Here is a 15,582-nt window from a genome sequence, read left to right on the forward strand (position 1 = left end):
TATACCGTCTTTTTTTCACGGCCTAAGCCGTGAAGTTTTACCCCCTCCTTCTTTTTACTAACTTTTCGTGTACACCCACCCTGATAACACGAGTTGATCGTGAAAAAGTTGGTCATTCATTAGTTTCCGACCAATTTGACGTCAAGTTATCGACAACTTCAGCTTTTGCAACTCTTGGCTACAAGTTACCGCCAACTTTCTTAGAAAGTTGGCGCTTGTATGGAGCCGCAACTGAAATGCATGTTTCTGAGGAAATTTAAAGGAAACTTACCGTCAACTTATGATTGCCAACTTTTGCAAGCAACTTTTTCCACCAACTTTCTCAGAAAGTGACCATCAACTTTTTGGATTTCCAACTTTTGCCACCAACTTTCTCAGAAAATGTCGGCTCCTTGAAGTTTGCCCCTTTCAATTTTTTTTTTACACTTTTTTAGAATTTGATTATTATAAATCGTTTGTCCGTCGTTTGTCTTTGAATGTTCGTCATTAATAATTGTTTGTCCTAATTTTGTTTATTTATAAAAAATTAAATAAAAATTGATTGTTTAGTTAGCCCCCCCTATGCAAATTATAATTTTATTCTATCATATTTGGTTTATAATTATCTATAAACGTTTGTTTGATCATTAATTGGGTTTGTTCTATTATGAAAAACAATTTTTAACTATTATTTAGTCATTTTCATTTCTAAATTTTTCAATTAACAAAGGTATATACTGCGCATGCGCACGTTATATTTTCATCAAGCCGAATTTTCTCATCTGCTAATCGTCGCTCTCATAGAAATATGTTTGCTTGCTTACCAACTTTTCGGAGTACGTGATTGACAGAATAATCCATGGTTATTGTTGACAATACTTTCTACAATATTTTATGAAAAATTTAAATAATATTGTGCGAAACATTTTCACTTATTTCTTGGAAGGTAAATAGAAATCTGATAAAATTATTATAATTACTGGCACTACAATAAAAAATGTAATATTTATTTTTGTTTCTAGGCAATGGAGTATATTTTATCAAACTCCATTTTAGTAAAAATATTTTGTGATTTAATTCAGTATGGATCATACGTGATAAGAATGGAGTGTATTTGTTGTTACTTTCTGACAATGTATTTCCCAAATTTTTTACTCAAGATTCCGTGGTCATCTTTAATTCACTGTAAGTTAAAAAAAATTTTACTATTTGTTTCCAATTAAATAACGAATTTTCATCTTCAACGCTTTTATCAAGCACGTCTGTATATAACCTGTCGAGTACTTTCATTACACATTATGGATGATACTAATGAGACATAAGGAAAATTTGTATTTTTTGATAAATCAATTATTAGAATAAGTATTTGTATTGAATTGTAGTGGTTTCAAAAAAGACTCATAAATAAGACTGTTCAAAACCGTAACCCACTTATTTTTAATTGATTTTATTAAATAATGGGCCGACAGATAAAATCACCGAAATGAGATGTTGGCCATTATTAATGTGACTAATGTCACATACTAAGCTGTAAATTTAAGAGTAAGATTAAAAGACTTGTCGATTTATTAAGTTCAATTTTTATTACAATTAGAATTTTCGTTTTAATTAAAGTAGAGTAGAGCTATTATTATTATATAATAAATTAAAAATTGTCTTGGACAGATTGGAGTAATAATTTAATTGTATACTTAGAATAAAGACATTTTTAGCATAACTATACAGTGCTCCTTATGCATAACTAAAAACTAAAATAAATAATTAAAACATTATGATTGTGAAAATTTAAGAGACATCTATTTGTTTACTTATTTTTTTTTTTTAGTGAATACTTTTAGTGCTAAAACCATGCAAAAAGCAGATAAAATAAGAGCTCTGTTAAAAAGCTAGTATACAGCTTGAAATATTTATCAAGCTGAATAGATGAGCAGGCGTATGACACCGGTATAGATACGATCGATTCGCGCCGCCACGTTTCGCATATATATATATGTGTTTGAACGTGTACTTGGCGCGAGACACGACCTTATATCCGGATCTTCCAAAGCTTTAATGAACTTATTTGAACATTAGTCAAGTAAATGTGCAGTTGTATCTTTTTTATTCATGAGTGCATAAAATTTTTTTTTTTATTCAATGATGATCCATTACTTTTTAATCAGTATTGACTCACATAACAATAAATTCAATCAATTTTTTTTTATTTCATACATTCATTTTATATACTCATTAAATTTATGTTTATAAATATTTTTTTGTATTACAGGTTATTAAATTTTCGACATAAGACATTTACATTTAATATAATGAATACTACGAGTGTATTTCTGTGCCGATTTAACTTAAGAATGAAAATATCCAATTTGATTATTTATAAAAATAATTATTTCGTTTTATTTATTTGTATGGTAAGTTTTATTACTGTTAAAATTTTATTGATATAAAATAAAAGATTGTAAATTAATCATAAGTCGATAAATTCATTTTCTATCGGAATTCTGTGTTTAACCAATTATTTATTGATGTCAATTTAAAATGTTAAAGTATAAATAATTTATAAATGATGTAAATCGTATAAAATATTAAATTGAAAAGTTTTTTAGTTTTTTTATTTACGATTTTGCTAGTATTTTTTAATAGACATACGTGTATATTTATACATATATACGTTTTTGTGTTAGATTGTATCAGTATTTCCAAACAAATGACGAACGACAATCATTACATTGTTATACGCTATGGTATCAGTTGTCTTTAGCTCTAACCAACGTGTTCAATAATGAAAAATTAATAATTTTATAATTTATATCTAAACAAATAATTCTTTTTCCAACTTAAATGCGTTATTTCTTCTAATAAATACATTATTTATTTATATTTTAAATAGTTGATTTAAAAAATATTGCTTGTTATAAATATGCTGTATAATCATTAATAAGTAAGTCATCTCAACCACACAAAAACTATCAAAAATTACTTATTTAATTATTAATACTTTTTTCTTTTTTTTTTTTTTTAGAATATACTCAGCAGCAAATTTTAATAATGCCAGCGGTATCAGCTGTACCTGTCACTTTAGCAGTTCGTGTATTGAAAAAATACATAACACACTTTACTACAGACAAATTACCACAGCATTCCTCACCTGTATGGAAAAGCATTGCCAATGACATCGAAATCCAAGGATTGTGGACTGTTGATGCTGTACGAATTAATGTACGACAAGATCGAAGAAAAATTTTAACTCTCGCTCGAGAAGAATGCGGAATTTTCATCCATAATAAAGAAGGAATTTCTCATAAGCTGAATGATTCAACTCATGATCATGATGACGTTGACACCACGTATGATTTAGATGATAATGAAAAGGATGAAGATGGTGATATCAAGGATTTTGATTCTAACGAGTGTGACGATGATGATGAGCGTGAAAATTTCGATGTATTAATCACAAGAGAGCAATGGAATGAAATGAAACGTGAAGAACCACTTATTTGTAATGGACGGAGATATCCTGGATTTAAACCTGGTGTATGGACCAATATTGTTTCATTTGCTTTTTGGGAGCAGTATCGCCTCAAATGTGCGTTTGTTTTTAAACGGGGTAAAATCCATGAAAGTGGCAGTAATTATGCAGTCATGACTGGACGTTGTAGAGATCGCACTTGTCGAAATCCTCTTTTCGGAATAATTAAAAATCCTCCTGGAGATGAAGGTCCTGTCTTCATAACCATGAAGTGTCGAGATACAAGATTTTCAAAGCACGCTGATGTCAAACGTCCTCTTAATGGTAAGAAACGGAATGGTGTTCAAGAAAGATTACTGCGCACAGGTGTATTGGCTTGGCGAAAAGAAGAAGCCGAAAAAATTTTGAAACCAGGAGATACCGGATCACCGTTTTTATATGATTCGAGTACTCTACATCAAGCCAAAAAAGAAGCTTCGGACAAAGAACTTGGGATAAAACCTGATGATCGAAGAGATGTTATATTAACTATACGCAAGATGAACGAAGTTCCATGCTTTGCGAATTCTATTTTAGCAATTGGTGATACCCCATCCTACTTATTTTATGCAACTCCAACTCAGTTCCACACTTATGCAGAATATTTGCGCATTTACCGGAAATATTCATCAATATGCATAGATGCGACTGGTGGTTTAGTGAAAAAATTGACTGACTCTCGAGATAAAAAAACTGGTTATATATTTTTGTATCAAGTCGTGATTAACTTTAAAGGCACTTCCATCTCAGTTTATCAGATGTTATCAGAAACCCATGATGCCAAGTTTATTTCTTTTTGGCTTTCAAGGTGGGTCCAGAAAGTTAATCCACCACGCGAAGCAATCTCTGATGGATCTAAAGCACTTCTAAATGCAATGTCAGATTCATTCAATGGTAAATCTCTGAAGGAATATATTAATTTCTGTTTTGAAAATCTGATAGGTAATACAAATTTAGAACCGCGCACTTTCATACGCTTGGACACAGCACACTTTATTCATTCTGTCAGCAGATGGGAATGTTTTCAATCAGTGCTTCATAAAATTGTAAAATCTTTTTATCTCTATTGTACAGCACTTATGATTGATTGTAAACGATTATCTCAACTGGAAGGAATTTTTATCTTGACATTAATCGTATCTGGTACTGAGTTTGAAGATTCAATTATTTCTGTGTCTGATGACTGTATAATTACTCCAGTAGAAGCTAGAAATCAATTAGAAAAGTTCATTTCAATTTGTAATCCTGACTTGACAGTTATTGATTCTATTGAAATTGACACAGAAAAAACTATGATTTTCGATCAATCATCGTGTGGTGTCGATAAGAATGGATGGTCTTTAGCTCTCTTAGTATGGATTGATAATCTCTGTAAAAAAGCTAATACTATAATCTTCACTGGAAGCAAGCTTAACAGTTTTTATATGCCTAAACTATATGTTAGACTTGTTGAAATAATCAAAGAGTTTCCACTTTGGACAAATGTGTGCACACCTGATACGATGCCACGAGCAACGTCTAGTTATATAGAGGCTGATTTCAAAGATTTAAAAATGAATTTGAAAAAAAAAAGTAAAATTACCAACAACAGAAATCAAATTTCTGAAATTACATATTGTTGATCTTTTAGGTGGTGTAAATATATTTCGTTCAAAATTGACAAAGTTCGTGGTCGATAATTGTTCTGAAGAAGAATTAAACAAACCAAAAGATGAAAATTTGTTTGAAAATTGGAAGGGGTTGGGAAAGGATGGAAATTCAAACGATTACGACTGGATAGATGATTACGTGAACTCATCAATGGATAAAGATGATCAAAGTGATTCTGTAAGCCCGTTGAAAGACAAAGATGGCTTAAATTATTCTGTAAATCTATCAGAGAGTCATATTGATCACAATTATAGTGCAAACTATTTGGAGGGAAAAAATGATGCAAACAAAATTATTAATATTAGTTCCACTATAACAGAAAATGATAACAGTCTAACTGCAATATCATCAAGGAATCGTCACGATGAAGATATTATCGCTGCCGCTCATACTGGAGATGATAATAATACTTTAATTACATTATTATCAAAGGATCTTCATGATCAAGATAGCATTATTACCTCCGATGCTGCTAAAGACGTTAATAATAATTTGAATATGTTATTATCAAAGAATCATCATGAACAAGACATTAGTATTGCTACCACTGATGCTGGGGATCCTAATGATGGTTTAAATATATTATTATCAAAAAGTTATCACCATCGAAATGATGTTATTAAATTGAGAAATCCTAATAATTTATCAAAAGTGATTGAGAATGACAATAAAAAAAATACTCCGGAATTATTAACTATGAAACAACATAGCGGGTCTTTATCAGCAGCTGTTGAAGCTATGGTTCAACAAAAATCCATTAATAAAGAAGTTGGTCTATATTTTCAAAATTTCCCTGAAATTAAACAACGAAATAATTTAGTGGACGTGAAAAAAACTAAAATTTTCTTACTAAGTAATGGTAACAAGAGTGGTCCAGTTGTATTTAATGGAAAAAAATGAACAGCACTTAATACTTGTCCTTTTGACACAATAATTCAATTAATATTTGTTGGCGCGTTAGATAGTACACGTTTTCATAAATATATCACAAATTTAGATATTCCTGTATTTAAATTTTTGAATGACTTTATGAAAAAAGGACCAACAAAAGAAATTTATCAACAACGCATGTCTATTTTACATCCTATTTATAATGTTTCTATTGTAGATAAAAAACAATTAGAAGAAAAAGACATGATGAAAATTAATGTTTCTCCCACTATTAATTGTTATGATAATATCAGCAAGTTGTGGCAAACTTTACTTAAAAATGCGCCAAGCGTCATCGAAACTTCATTTTGTTCAAATTCTTCGTGTCAAGTACACACTCAAGCTTTTCCAGTTCTTACTGTCAATCATAAAACGATTGATCGTTGTGGATTTATTGCTCTCGAAAAAGCTTTAAGTTTCTACAATAAAATCTTTAATGTTCAGTGTCGGTTTTGTAAAAAAGCAAAAGCAACCCGTGTTACTGTTCCTAAAGAGTATTTATTTTTAGAATTAGATATACGTGGCAATATCAATGCATCAAGTGGCAAAAGATGTAAATTAAGTCAATTTCCTACTCATTTAAACTTAAAAATAACAGATAATGGGTCTGAAACTACTCTACGTTACCGGTATACTTATTGCTTTTAACAATATTTAATTTTATGTCTACAATTATGACTAACTTTTGAAATACTGATTGATTTTTAGATTATCTGGAGTAGCAGCGTATCGAACTGGTCATTATTTTGCTTACTGTCGACGATTGTCGGGCAGTTGGCAAATTTACAATGATTCTTCAGCTAAACCAGAATCTGCAGCTCTCAGTACTGAAGTTGAACCCCACGGAGTTTATTATATTTTAGAATAATACAGCAATAATGAAAATACTATTAAATTTACGACTTGTGAAATTATTATGTTAATTTTATTTTAATGTTACATTTCTTATAAATAATTATATATGAAGAAATCAAAAATATAATATTGAATACAGAATAATAAATGTTATTTCATATTATTTTATATCAATAATAAATAAATAAATTATTTATAGTATAAGCAAACTTCGAATGAAAATTCATTTCACGGACATGTAGCTATAACATGTACATAAAGCTCGAAATAATGTAAATTTTTTATTTCAATTAAAATATTTATAAAGACTATTTACTGAGATATGTACAATGCTACGATAAATATTCTATATGTTTTACTCTTTTTAATTAATAATTATTCATTTTTATACTATTGACGAACGCTCAAGAATTATTTATTGCATTGACTACAAATATGATGCCAATTCAATATTTATTTACATAATCCTGAAGTTTGGAGACAATTAACAATTTTCGATTTTTTTTTTTTTTCCAACAATTATTTTTGAAGAAAAACCAAATTAAACAAATGCACATGTAGAAAATTTTAAAAACTATAGAATTTAAAAAAAATCCAAAAATTATTAGACGTTGGTTAATTTCAGTGTCATTAATTTGTTGATAAAAAATTAAGAAAAAAAATGCCATCAATTATGATATAATTTTAATAACTATATATATATATATATATATATATATATATATATATATATATATATATATATATATATATATAATACAAAAAAGTATATACACTATTTACATAAATAAAGATGATGCTAAAAGTAGCTAACATCATGATCAATGTCTGTAGACATTGCTTACAATTTCTAATCAATCTTATATGCATTTAATTCCTATGTTTTTTTAAATAAAAAAAAATAAAAAATTAGAAGAAAAGTATTAAAAAATACTTATGTTCATAAATAAAGTGCTTTTTATTAATATATTTAAATAAAACTGTATAGGTTAAGATTAAGTTATAAAAATAAAATTGTCCACATGTGTAAAATATATACTGAAATAATTTTTTTTATTTTTACTATTGTTAATAATTAAAGATTAAAACAATCAATTTTGTATTTTAGATAATTTGCAGAATCCTGAATAGAATTATGTGTGAAAATCATTCATGTAAATTAAAAATAATAAATTTAATCATCTTAACAAATAATAACAATGTTCCAAAAATCAAATGTATGTAAAATAAATATTCGTATTCCCTATATTGAAGATATTTATATAGCAATAGGTTTTTTCAATCAGACACAAAATAATAATTCAATAAAGTGCAAAATAATTTTTTTTTTGAAGATAAATATTTATTTATCAATGATAGTGCTAATAACAATATTTATAATTCCTGTTCCTATTTAATCATACACTCGATAATCAACGAAGTAGAGGTTTTTGAAGGTAGAATGGAATCTAGTGAATAAGAATTTATAGAAGTTTACAACAACATATAATTAATGAAAATTTTTAAATTTCATTCATAACCTGTAATTTTTACTATTATAATATTATTCAAGATTTCACTCAAGAAAGATGCAACGTCATCAAAACAAGCACTTAGTTTAACATATTTATTATGATTAATTATTAATTAAATTTTATATAGCAACCTCTAAGTAACTCATTTCTTTTTTAATCACTTATTTTTACAGATTTGTATTTCGTGACACCAAAAATAGCTGACATCTGACGATTAAAAATTTTTATGTAGAAACAATCTGAATATTGTAAAAAATAATTACATCAAAAAATGCACACGAAATTTAAAAAAAAAATTTACTTACTTTTTCAAATTTTTATTTCATAAATTTAATTTTTAATTATTTTAATTTATATAAAAAAGTTTCCGAAGGCTTGCTCTCTTCTGTATTGTTTAAAAATAAAAAATTCACAATTAAAACATATATCAACAATAGCTAAAAAATGCGAAATCATCAAGTCAACAGAAATAAATTCATTTTGAAATTTCACAAAAATTATTTTTATTTTTACAGTCATGAACATTATACCTCATTAATAGATGAATAGACATTAATACATCTTTTTATATATGGACCCTATATCTATTTTAAATAAAGTAGATTTGTATATATATATATATATATATATATATATATATATATATATATATATATATATATATATATATATATTTTTTTTTTTTTTTTTAAATTAAACGATTCTTGATTCTAGTGAAACTATTTCTTAACTAACTGCAGTAGCTATGAAATTATGACAATAGAGTTCTCTCGACTACGTATATTATTTTAACATATTAACCATATAATTAGACAAATGTCACTTGAATTTAAAAAAAAAATACTAATTTCAATTTTATTTTCATTGCTGATAACATTAATATGTGTGCTAACAAAACTTATTACAAGAATGAAAGAAATAATCTTAACTTGATTAATCGTAATAGATTTGATTGAGACAACGAAATTTTTTATTTACTTGTAATTCACAGTGAAGAGAAAAAGTATAATAGACACAACATTTCTTCTTAAATAAATCTTTTTTTTTTATTTTAATACTTTTAGCACCACCCTTTAAACCTTGCTTTTGTTTTGCGCTGTAATGGGTACATTACCAGATTTGATTATTTCATCAGAAATAAGTTTAGAAAATTGTTTTTCAACTAATGATTCAAATCCCATATCAGATCAAAAATTTTACTCCATCCCTAAAACATTTTCCGATCCATGAAGAATTGTTAATTTTTCATTTAAGCAAAACACTATGAACAGTTTTTCAATCATATTTTATTTCCAGTCGACTCCATTTTATAATAATAATAGTAACAATTAATTGTCACTCGAAAATATTTCAAGTAAATAATACTTAAATGAGAAAAACATGCCACACAGTTTCAAGATGAGAAAATTTTCTTATGAAAATGCAATAATCTAAAAAAAAAAAATTTTCAATTCATTAAAAAAAAAAAAAAAACATAACTTTGTCGGCCAAATGGCACATTTACATCTCTACCGTAAAAATCTCTACCTCAAATGTAAATCTACCAAGAACAAGTCCACCCTAACTTCTTTACCATTTGCTGATTATACCGCATTAAAACTAGTGATGTGCAATCGAAATCGATTAATCGAACAATCGATGTTTTCGTTTCGATTGTCGATTTTTTTGAATCGATTGTAGACCTTTCGATTAATTGAAAAAAATCGATTCTTTTTTTTGAAAACGATTTGTAAACATCGATTTTTTGTAAAATGAATTAATAAAACAATTTGTTTTTCAAAGTCATTAACTCAAACATTATAAAAATTGTTTGACTAATACAGGCAAACAAATGATAAACAACTTAAGCGAAATTATTAAAGTTAGATATCTATTTGTAATTTTATAGAACAAAATTTTACGCTATTTGAAAAATTTAAAAATAATCGATTTTTATTCAAACGATTCTACAACTTTAAAGTTGCGATGAAATAATCGATTTTTCACAAAAAAAAATTATTAATTAAATACAATACTCCATTTGTTGAGAAAATATTTTTTTTTCTGAACTGTTTTTTACTGAAAAAGTTTAAATAAAAAATTATTAAACATAAACAAAGTATTTTATTTGTTATTATTTTAAATATAAATGACCATATGAAAATTTCATACTTCGAAATACAAACTTATATTTATACGCGGTGATATTTAACTTTAAAATAAAATTTCGAAATCGATTTTTCAAAATAAATTGTTAGGTGGTCGATTGTGCAACTTTATAGTTGTGAGCAAATAATCGACTGTCAAATAATGTATATATTAATAATTTTGAATTTGTGATTTTTGACCCATATTCGTTTTTTTATTTTGAACAAAAAATTATAAAATCGATTTTACACAATCGATTGCTAAGCTATCGATTCTGCAACTATAAAGTTGAGAGAGAAAAAAATCGGTTTTTTTTTAAATCGATTATGTCAATAATCGATTGTTCAGAAACGATTAATTACCACAATCGATTGTCTTCAGTCGATTCTATTCGATTGTGAACAATCGAATAGTTGCTTCGATTTCGGCACACTAATTAAAACCCTACCAATATGTTACTATATCAAATATTAATTATACCAAATTTTTTCTTTATCATGAAATATCCCTACAATTTAATAACTTTCCCATTTAAAAACACTACCATAACCAGTTCTGCCATGAAAATCTGGTACATTTACATCTCTACCGTAAAAATCTCTACTCCAACTATAATTCTATCAAGATCAGTTCTACCCTAACATTTCTACCATTAGACAATTATACCATATACCATATACCATATTTATATAATATACCATAATTATACCATATAAAAATCCTACCAAAATATTACTGTATCAATTATTTTTTATACGAAATTTTTTCATTACCACGAAACATCCCTTCAATTTTGTAACTTTACCATTTGAAAACTCCACCACAACCATTTCAGCCATGAAAATCTGATCCAAATCTATGTATACCTGAAATATCTATGCCATTTAACAGTTAAACCAAATAAAGTCTATCATAAATATTTCTACCCCTTATTAAATTTACCACAACACAACTTTACAAAAAAAATGCTTAACCAATTAACAAATTTACCTAATAATGTTTCTATCTTATGACAACTCTAACACTTTTTTAAGTCAACCAGTTTAAAACACTACCATAATAATCTCTACCATGAGAATTAAACTTCTTTACCTTATAAATATGTTATCATATGATAAAAAGTACAGAAAATATCAATTAACTTCCGTCGGTAAGATAGACATTGTGGTTACATAGCTATTATCTAGATTAAAATTTAAATATTATCTTTTGATAAAGCTTTGTAAGAGTATTATACTTTTGGAATTGGTTGTAAAAAATTTGATACAATTATTAATTTGGTGCAAAATATTAATAGTCTTTATAATTGCGGAATATTAAATTTTTTTTTTTTTAATTTATTACTGCAGAGTTAAAAATTCCATAATTATAGATTAATATATTTTTTATTAATATATTTATGGATAATTAAAGTTACTTTTATTATTTAAAATGGATGATATATTCGTTTCATCAATTAATCATTAAGAAAAAAATTACTCGTTGAAATAATCTTAAGTTATAAATTTTTATTTAATTTTCAATGACATTAAGAGTACATTAAAATAAAAAGGAATTTGTTACAATTTGTTACACGAACGGCGCTTTGAAGTCTAAGCTTATTGAGGGGGCACATGCGCCCAATCATTTTTATATGATTAGGATACTCTGTCGAATGATTTAAACTTTTCAAAAGCATAGAATGTCCTCTAGGAAGTCCCACGAATCCTCCACACAATTGTATACACTGTGATAATTCTACTCTATAAATTATTGATCATAAGGATCAACTGATAATGCTAATTTACCAGTGAGATGAACTGCTAATGTATTTAATTTTTGAATTTTCGTGAGCTGACGTCCAATGTCTTTTCAATTGCCAATTTCCACATCTTACTAATCCTATGCTGCCATTGCTGCTACAACTAAGAAGATGAGTTGGGTCTGGTATAAATGTTACAGAATTTACTGTACCTACAAATGGAGTTTAAATAAATATTAATTGGTCAATATGTGATTAATAAGTTATGAGCAACCTACAGTCACTATGTACTGTAAAAATTTGTAATATGCTTTGAATTTAACTATTTATTAAAAACTCTACTCCAAAGTTTATTCAGAATCTCTTGCTTATTTTTATTATCATTGAAATTTAATAAGAAAAATCTTATCATTCATTCGCAAACTTATTCATTTCGGCGATTGTATTATCAGGAGATTCTATAAGTAGGGGGAGCACTGAGAATGTCCTGAATTTCAGTAAAAAAAAAAAAAAAAAAAAAAACTAAAAAAATGCATATGTAGAAAACTTAAAAAACTAATGGTGCAATTTTTTAAAATATATATTTTTTAATTTATCATTTTTCAAAAATCAAAAAATTATTAGATGTCAGCTAATTTCATTATGTCTGAATGTGAATGCAGCAGACATGATACAATTTATAAATTTTAAATAATTAAATTCAAAATAATGCGTGTACTGATTTTTCATTGATTTAAATATTCATTTTTTAATTTTTATTCTACTAACATTTTATTTATTTAATCAAAAATTTAAAAAATTGCCACTTGTCAGACATTCGCACTCATAGTAATATAGATAGTAAAATATATAGATAAATAAATATGAATGTGAATGTAGCAGACATCAAAATTTATAATTATTAATAAATAGAGTAAATAATAAATAAAATAAAATTTTTATAAAATATGCATTTCAAAAATTTTGAAATTAATAAGGGCATGTTTTATGAATATTATTTTTTAAATTATTTACTCTATTTATTTTTTATGTATAATTTTAAATTCTGATGTCTGCTACATTCAAACTCGTTAATAAATTGATTAATTACCATTGTGATGGATCAATTTTCAAGATTCCGTACGACGTTTTATATCATAAAAATTTATACAATCATCAGCAGCTCCTGATGCCAAATAATTTTTCCTAGATGATGCTGTTCTGATACTGGCAGTATGATCTTTTGTAGTTAAACTTTGTTCTAGTTTATATTTCTGCCAATAAAAACAATTTTTAAAATTTTATTCACTTAATATCACTGACTTAAATAATTAATAAACTTAACCTATTAATTAAGTACTATATAATTACTATTATAAAATAAAACATACCTTTTCCTTCTTGTGACTCAAATACAATAATTTTTTTTTTTAATGATAAATTAAATAAAAAAAAATTTTGAGTTACCGTTGAAAAAAAAAAAAAAAAAAAAATTCTCAATTTTAAATGAATTTGATAAAATTAAATTTTTTAAGAAGAAATTTAAATACAGTATCCCTCAATTTTCCACAACATCTAATAATCATAAACCGTCATAATCGTATTAAAATTTTCTTAATTTATTTATTTTTCTTGCAACCTGTTTCTTTATTATCTCAAGTTAATTAATTAAAATTAATTAATTCAAGACCTAAAAGTAGGTCCAAACGAAAAATTAATAAATAAAACAAATTTCTATTACGTTTATGACAATTGAAAATCATTAGACTTGTTTAAAAAGTGGAGATACATAGTTTTATAAATCCCTTAGTTATTTAAAGTACTGAAGTACATATCATTTCTCACAATTTTTTAAAAGTATTACGCATATGTCATAAATAAAAAAATAAAAATTGTTTATAAATAAATAAACATACAGTTTATTAATAAGTCAATTTATTAAAATTTCCATGCTATTTGCAGACTACAAGTATTAGATATAATAAACTTTTTTTTTTTATTCTTACAACTAATTAGTTATCTTAAAATTCAAAAATTATAAATATATTAAAATATTAAAAATAGGCTTTAAACAATACCATTCATTGTGTTTTTTTTTTTTTTTCGTTTACACTCCTCTCTGATCATTTTTTAAACTGTCTACAGTTTATTTTGAAACATTTATTCAGGTAATTCTCAAACAATACCCCTCACTTTTTAAAAATTTGCAATGATTTTCAACTGTCAAAGCGTATCTAAATTTAATTAATGAATTTAAAAGAATAAATTGAAACTTTAAGTGAAAAAAGGACAACGTAGTCGTAATTTCGCCGAGATATAAAATTTAAAACAAATTGTTTACAGTTGATATCAATTGATAGTTGAACGAAATTTGTAAAATACATTTTAGCTTACAAAATTTGGAAATTCGATTTAAAAAAAATTGATATGAAGATCTTACTGAAATTTATTTAACAAATTTCGTTCAATTCGAAATTAATATCAATTGTAAATAATTTTTTTCAAATCCTATATCTCGGCGAAATTATTCGTACGTTATCCTTTTTCCGTATAAAGTTTTAATTTTTTTTTTTTTAATAAATTAATTAAATTTTTTTACAGTTGTGAGAATTGAAAGTCATTGTATATTTGTAAAAAGTGGGGGGTACTGTTTGTTTTATTGTTTTATTAGATTACGTTTGTCTTGCTGAACGGAATGAGCCTCGACATAAAGGACACAAAGGTTGATAAAATTCATTTCTTCTCAAATGCTCAGCATCCTGTAATTCCCGGCCAAAATTACAGCGAAGACACAGGCATAGATGATTACACGGGACCACCGCCACCTTCGGACGATTAGTAAGACAATAAACACAAGTCACTTCATCTTCATCAGCAACCTCATCACCATCAAAGTCAATAATTTCAATCCGTTCATAAATTCCAGGAGGACCATTTAAAGGTTCTATTCCACCTGCATCATCGAGTATTACAGCTGGTAATTCTTCAATGTCTGTTGATAAAAAAATATTAACATAATAAATATTTTTTATTTAAATGAATTTAAGATAGTACGGTAAGAGACTCAGTAACCGACTACTTATGTATTTGTATACCTGTATTCATTACATTTTACAGAATATAGGTATACAAATACAAGAAGTGATCAAGTACCATAGTTCCCTAATCAGGTACAACGTAGGAAAATACACCAACGGCGACGAGGTGGAAGCCTCGACAGCAACGCACTAAAGACAGAAAAAAGATGAACACTTAATGAGTGGAACCATCGTTGGGAAAATTGCACTCGAGGAAAATGGACC

General features: G+C 26.5%; 1 protein-coding gene and 1 long non-coding RNA gene across 5 annotated transcripts; one reads left to right on the forward strand and one right to left on the reverse strand.

The window, feature by feature from the left end:
- The first annotated feature begins 812 nt into the window (after nt 1–812).
- LOC106694092 (120.7 kDa protein in NOF-FB transposable element) lies at nt 813–7,045 on the forward strand. Of its 4 annotated transcripts, none has more exons than XR_008404144.1 (6): nt 813–925; nt 1,002–1,164; nt 1,805–2,089; nt 2,246–2,387; nt 2,999–6,693; nt 6,773–7,045. XR_008404144.1 is itself a non-coding variant. In XM_014444239.2 (5 exons), the coding sequence occupies exon 5, from the start codon at nt 3,025–3,027 to the stop codon at nt 5,104–5,106; it is 2,082 nt and encodes a 693-aa protein (XP_014299725.2). In that variant the 5' UTR covers nt 813–925; nt 1,002–1,164; nt 1,805–2,056; nt 2,246–2,387; nt 2,999–3,024; the 3' UTR covers nt 5,107–7,045. The 4 variants fall into 4 exon arrangements, 1 of the variants encoding a protein (XP_014299725.2); XR_008404143.1 differs by having other exon boundaries at nt 1,805–2,056; XR_008404145.1 differs by lacking the exon at nt 1,805–2,089.
- Nucleotides 7,046–8,208: 1,163 nt separating this feature from the next.
- On the reverse strand, nt 8,209–9,001 carry LOC128668401 (uncharacterized). The gene is made up of 3 exons (XR_008404141.1): nt 8,964–9,001; nt 8,739–8,818; nt 8,209–8,672 (listed from the first exon to the last, which is right to left on the reverse strand). It is a non-coding gene; the product is annotated as an uncharacterized LOC128668401 (long non-coding RNA).
- Nucleotides 9,002–15,582: the final 6,581 nt, after the last annotated feature.

This window comes from Microplitis demolitor, chromosome 8 (genome assembly GCF_026212275.2).
Source record: "Microplitis demolitor isolate Queensland-Clemson2020A chromosome 8, iyMicDemo2.1a, whole genome shotgun sequence".
In the NCBI taxonomy this organism is placed as follows: domain Eukaryota; kingdom Metazoa; phylum Arthropoda; class Insecta; order Hymenoptera; family Braconidae; genus Microplitis; species Microplitis demolitor.

Excerpts from the sequence above, each read along its gene's own strand:
- LOC106694092 (XM_014444239.2), top strand. The coding sequence starts at position 3,025 with ATGCCAGCGGTATCAGCTGTACCTGTCACTTTAGCAGTTCGTGTATTG.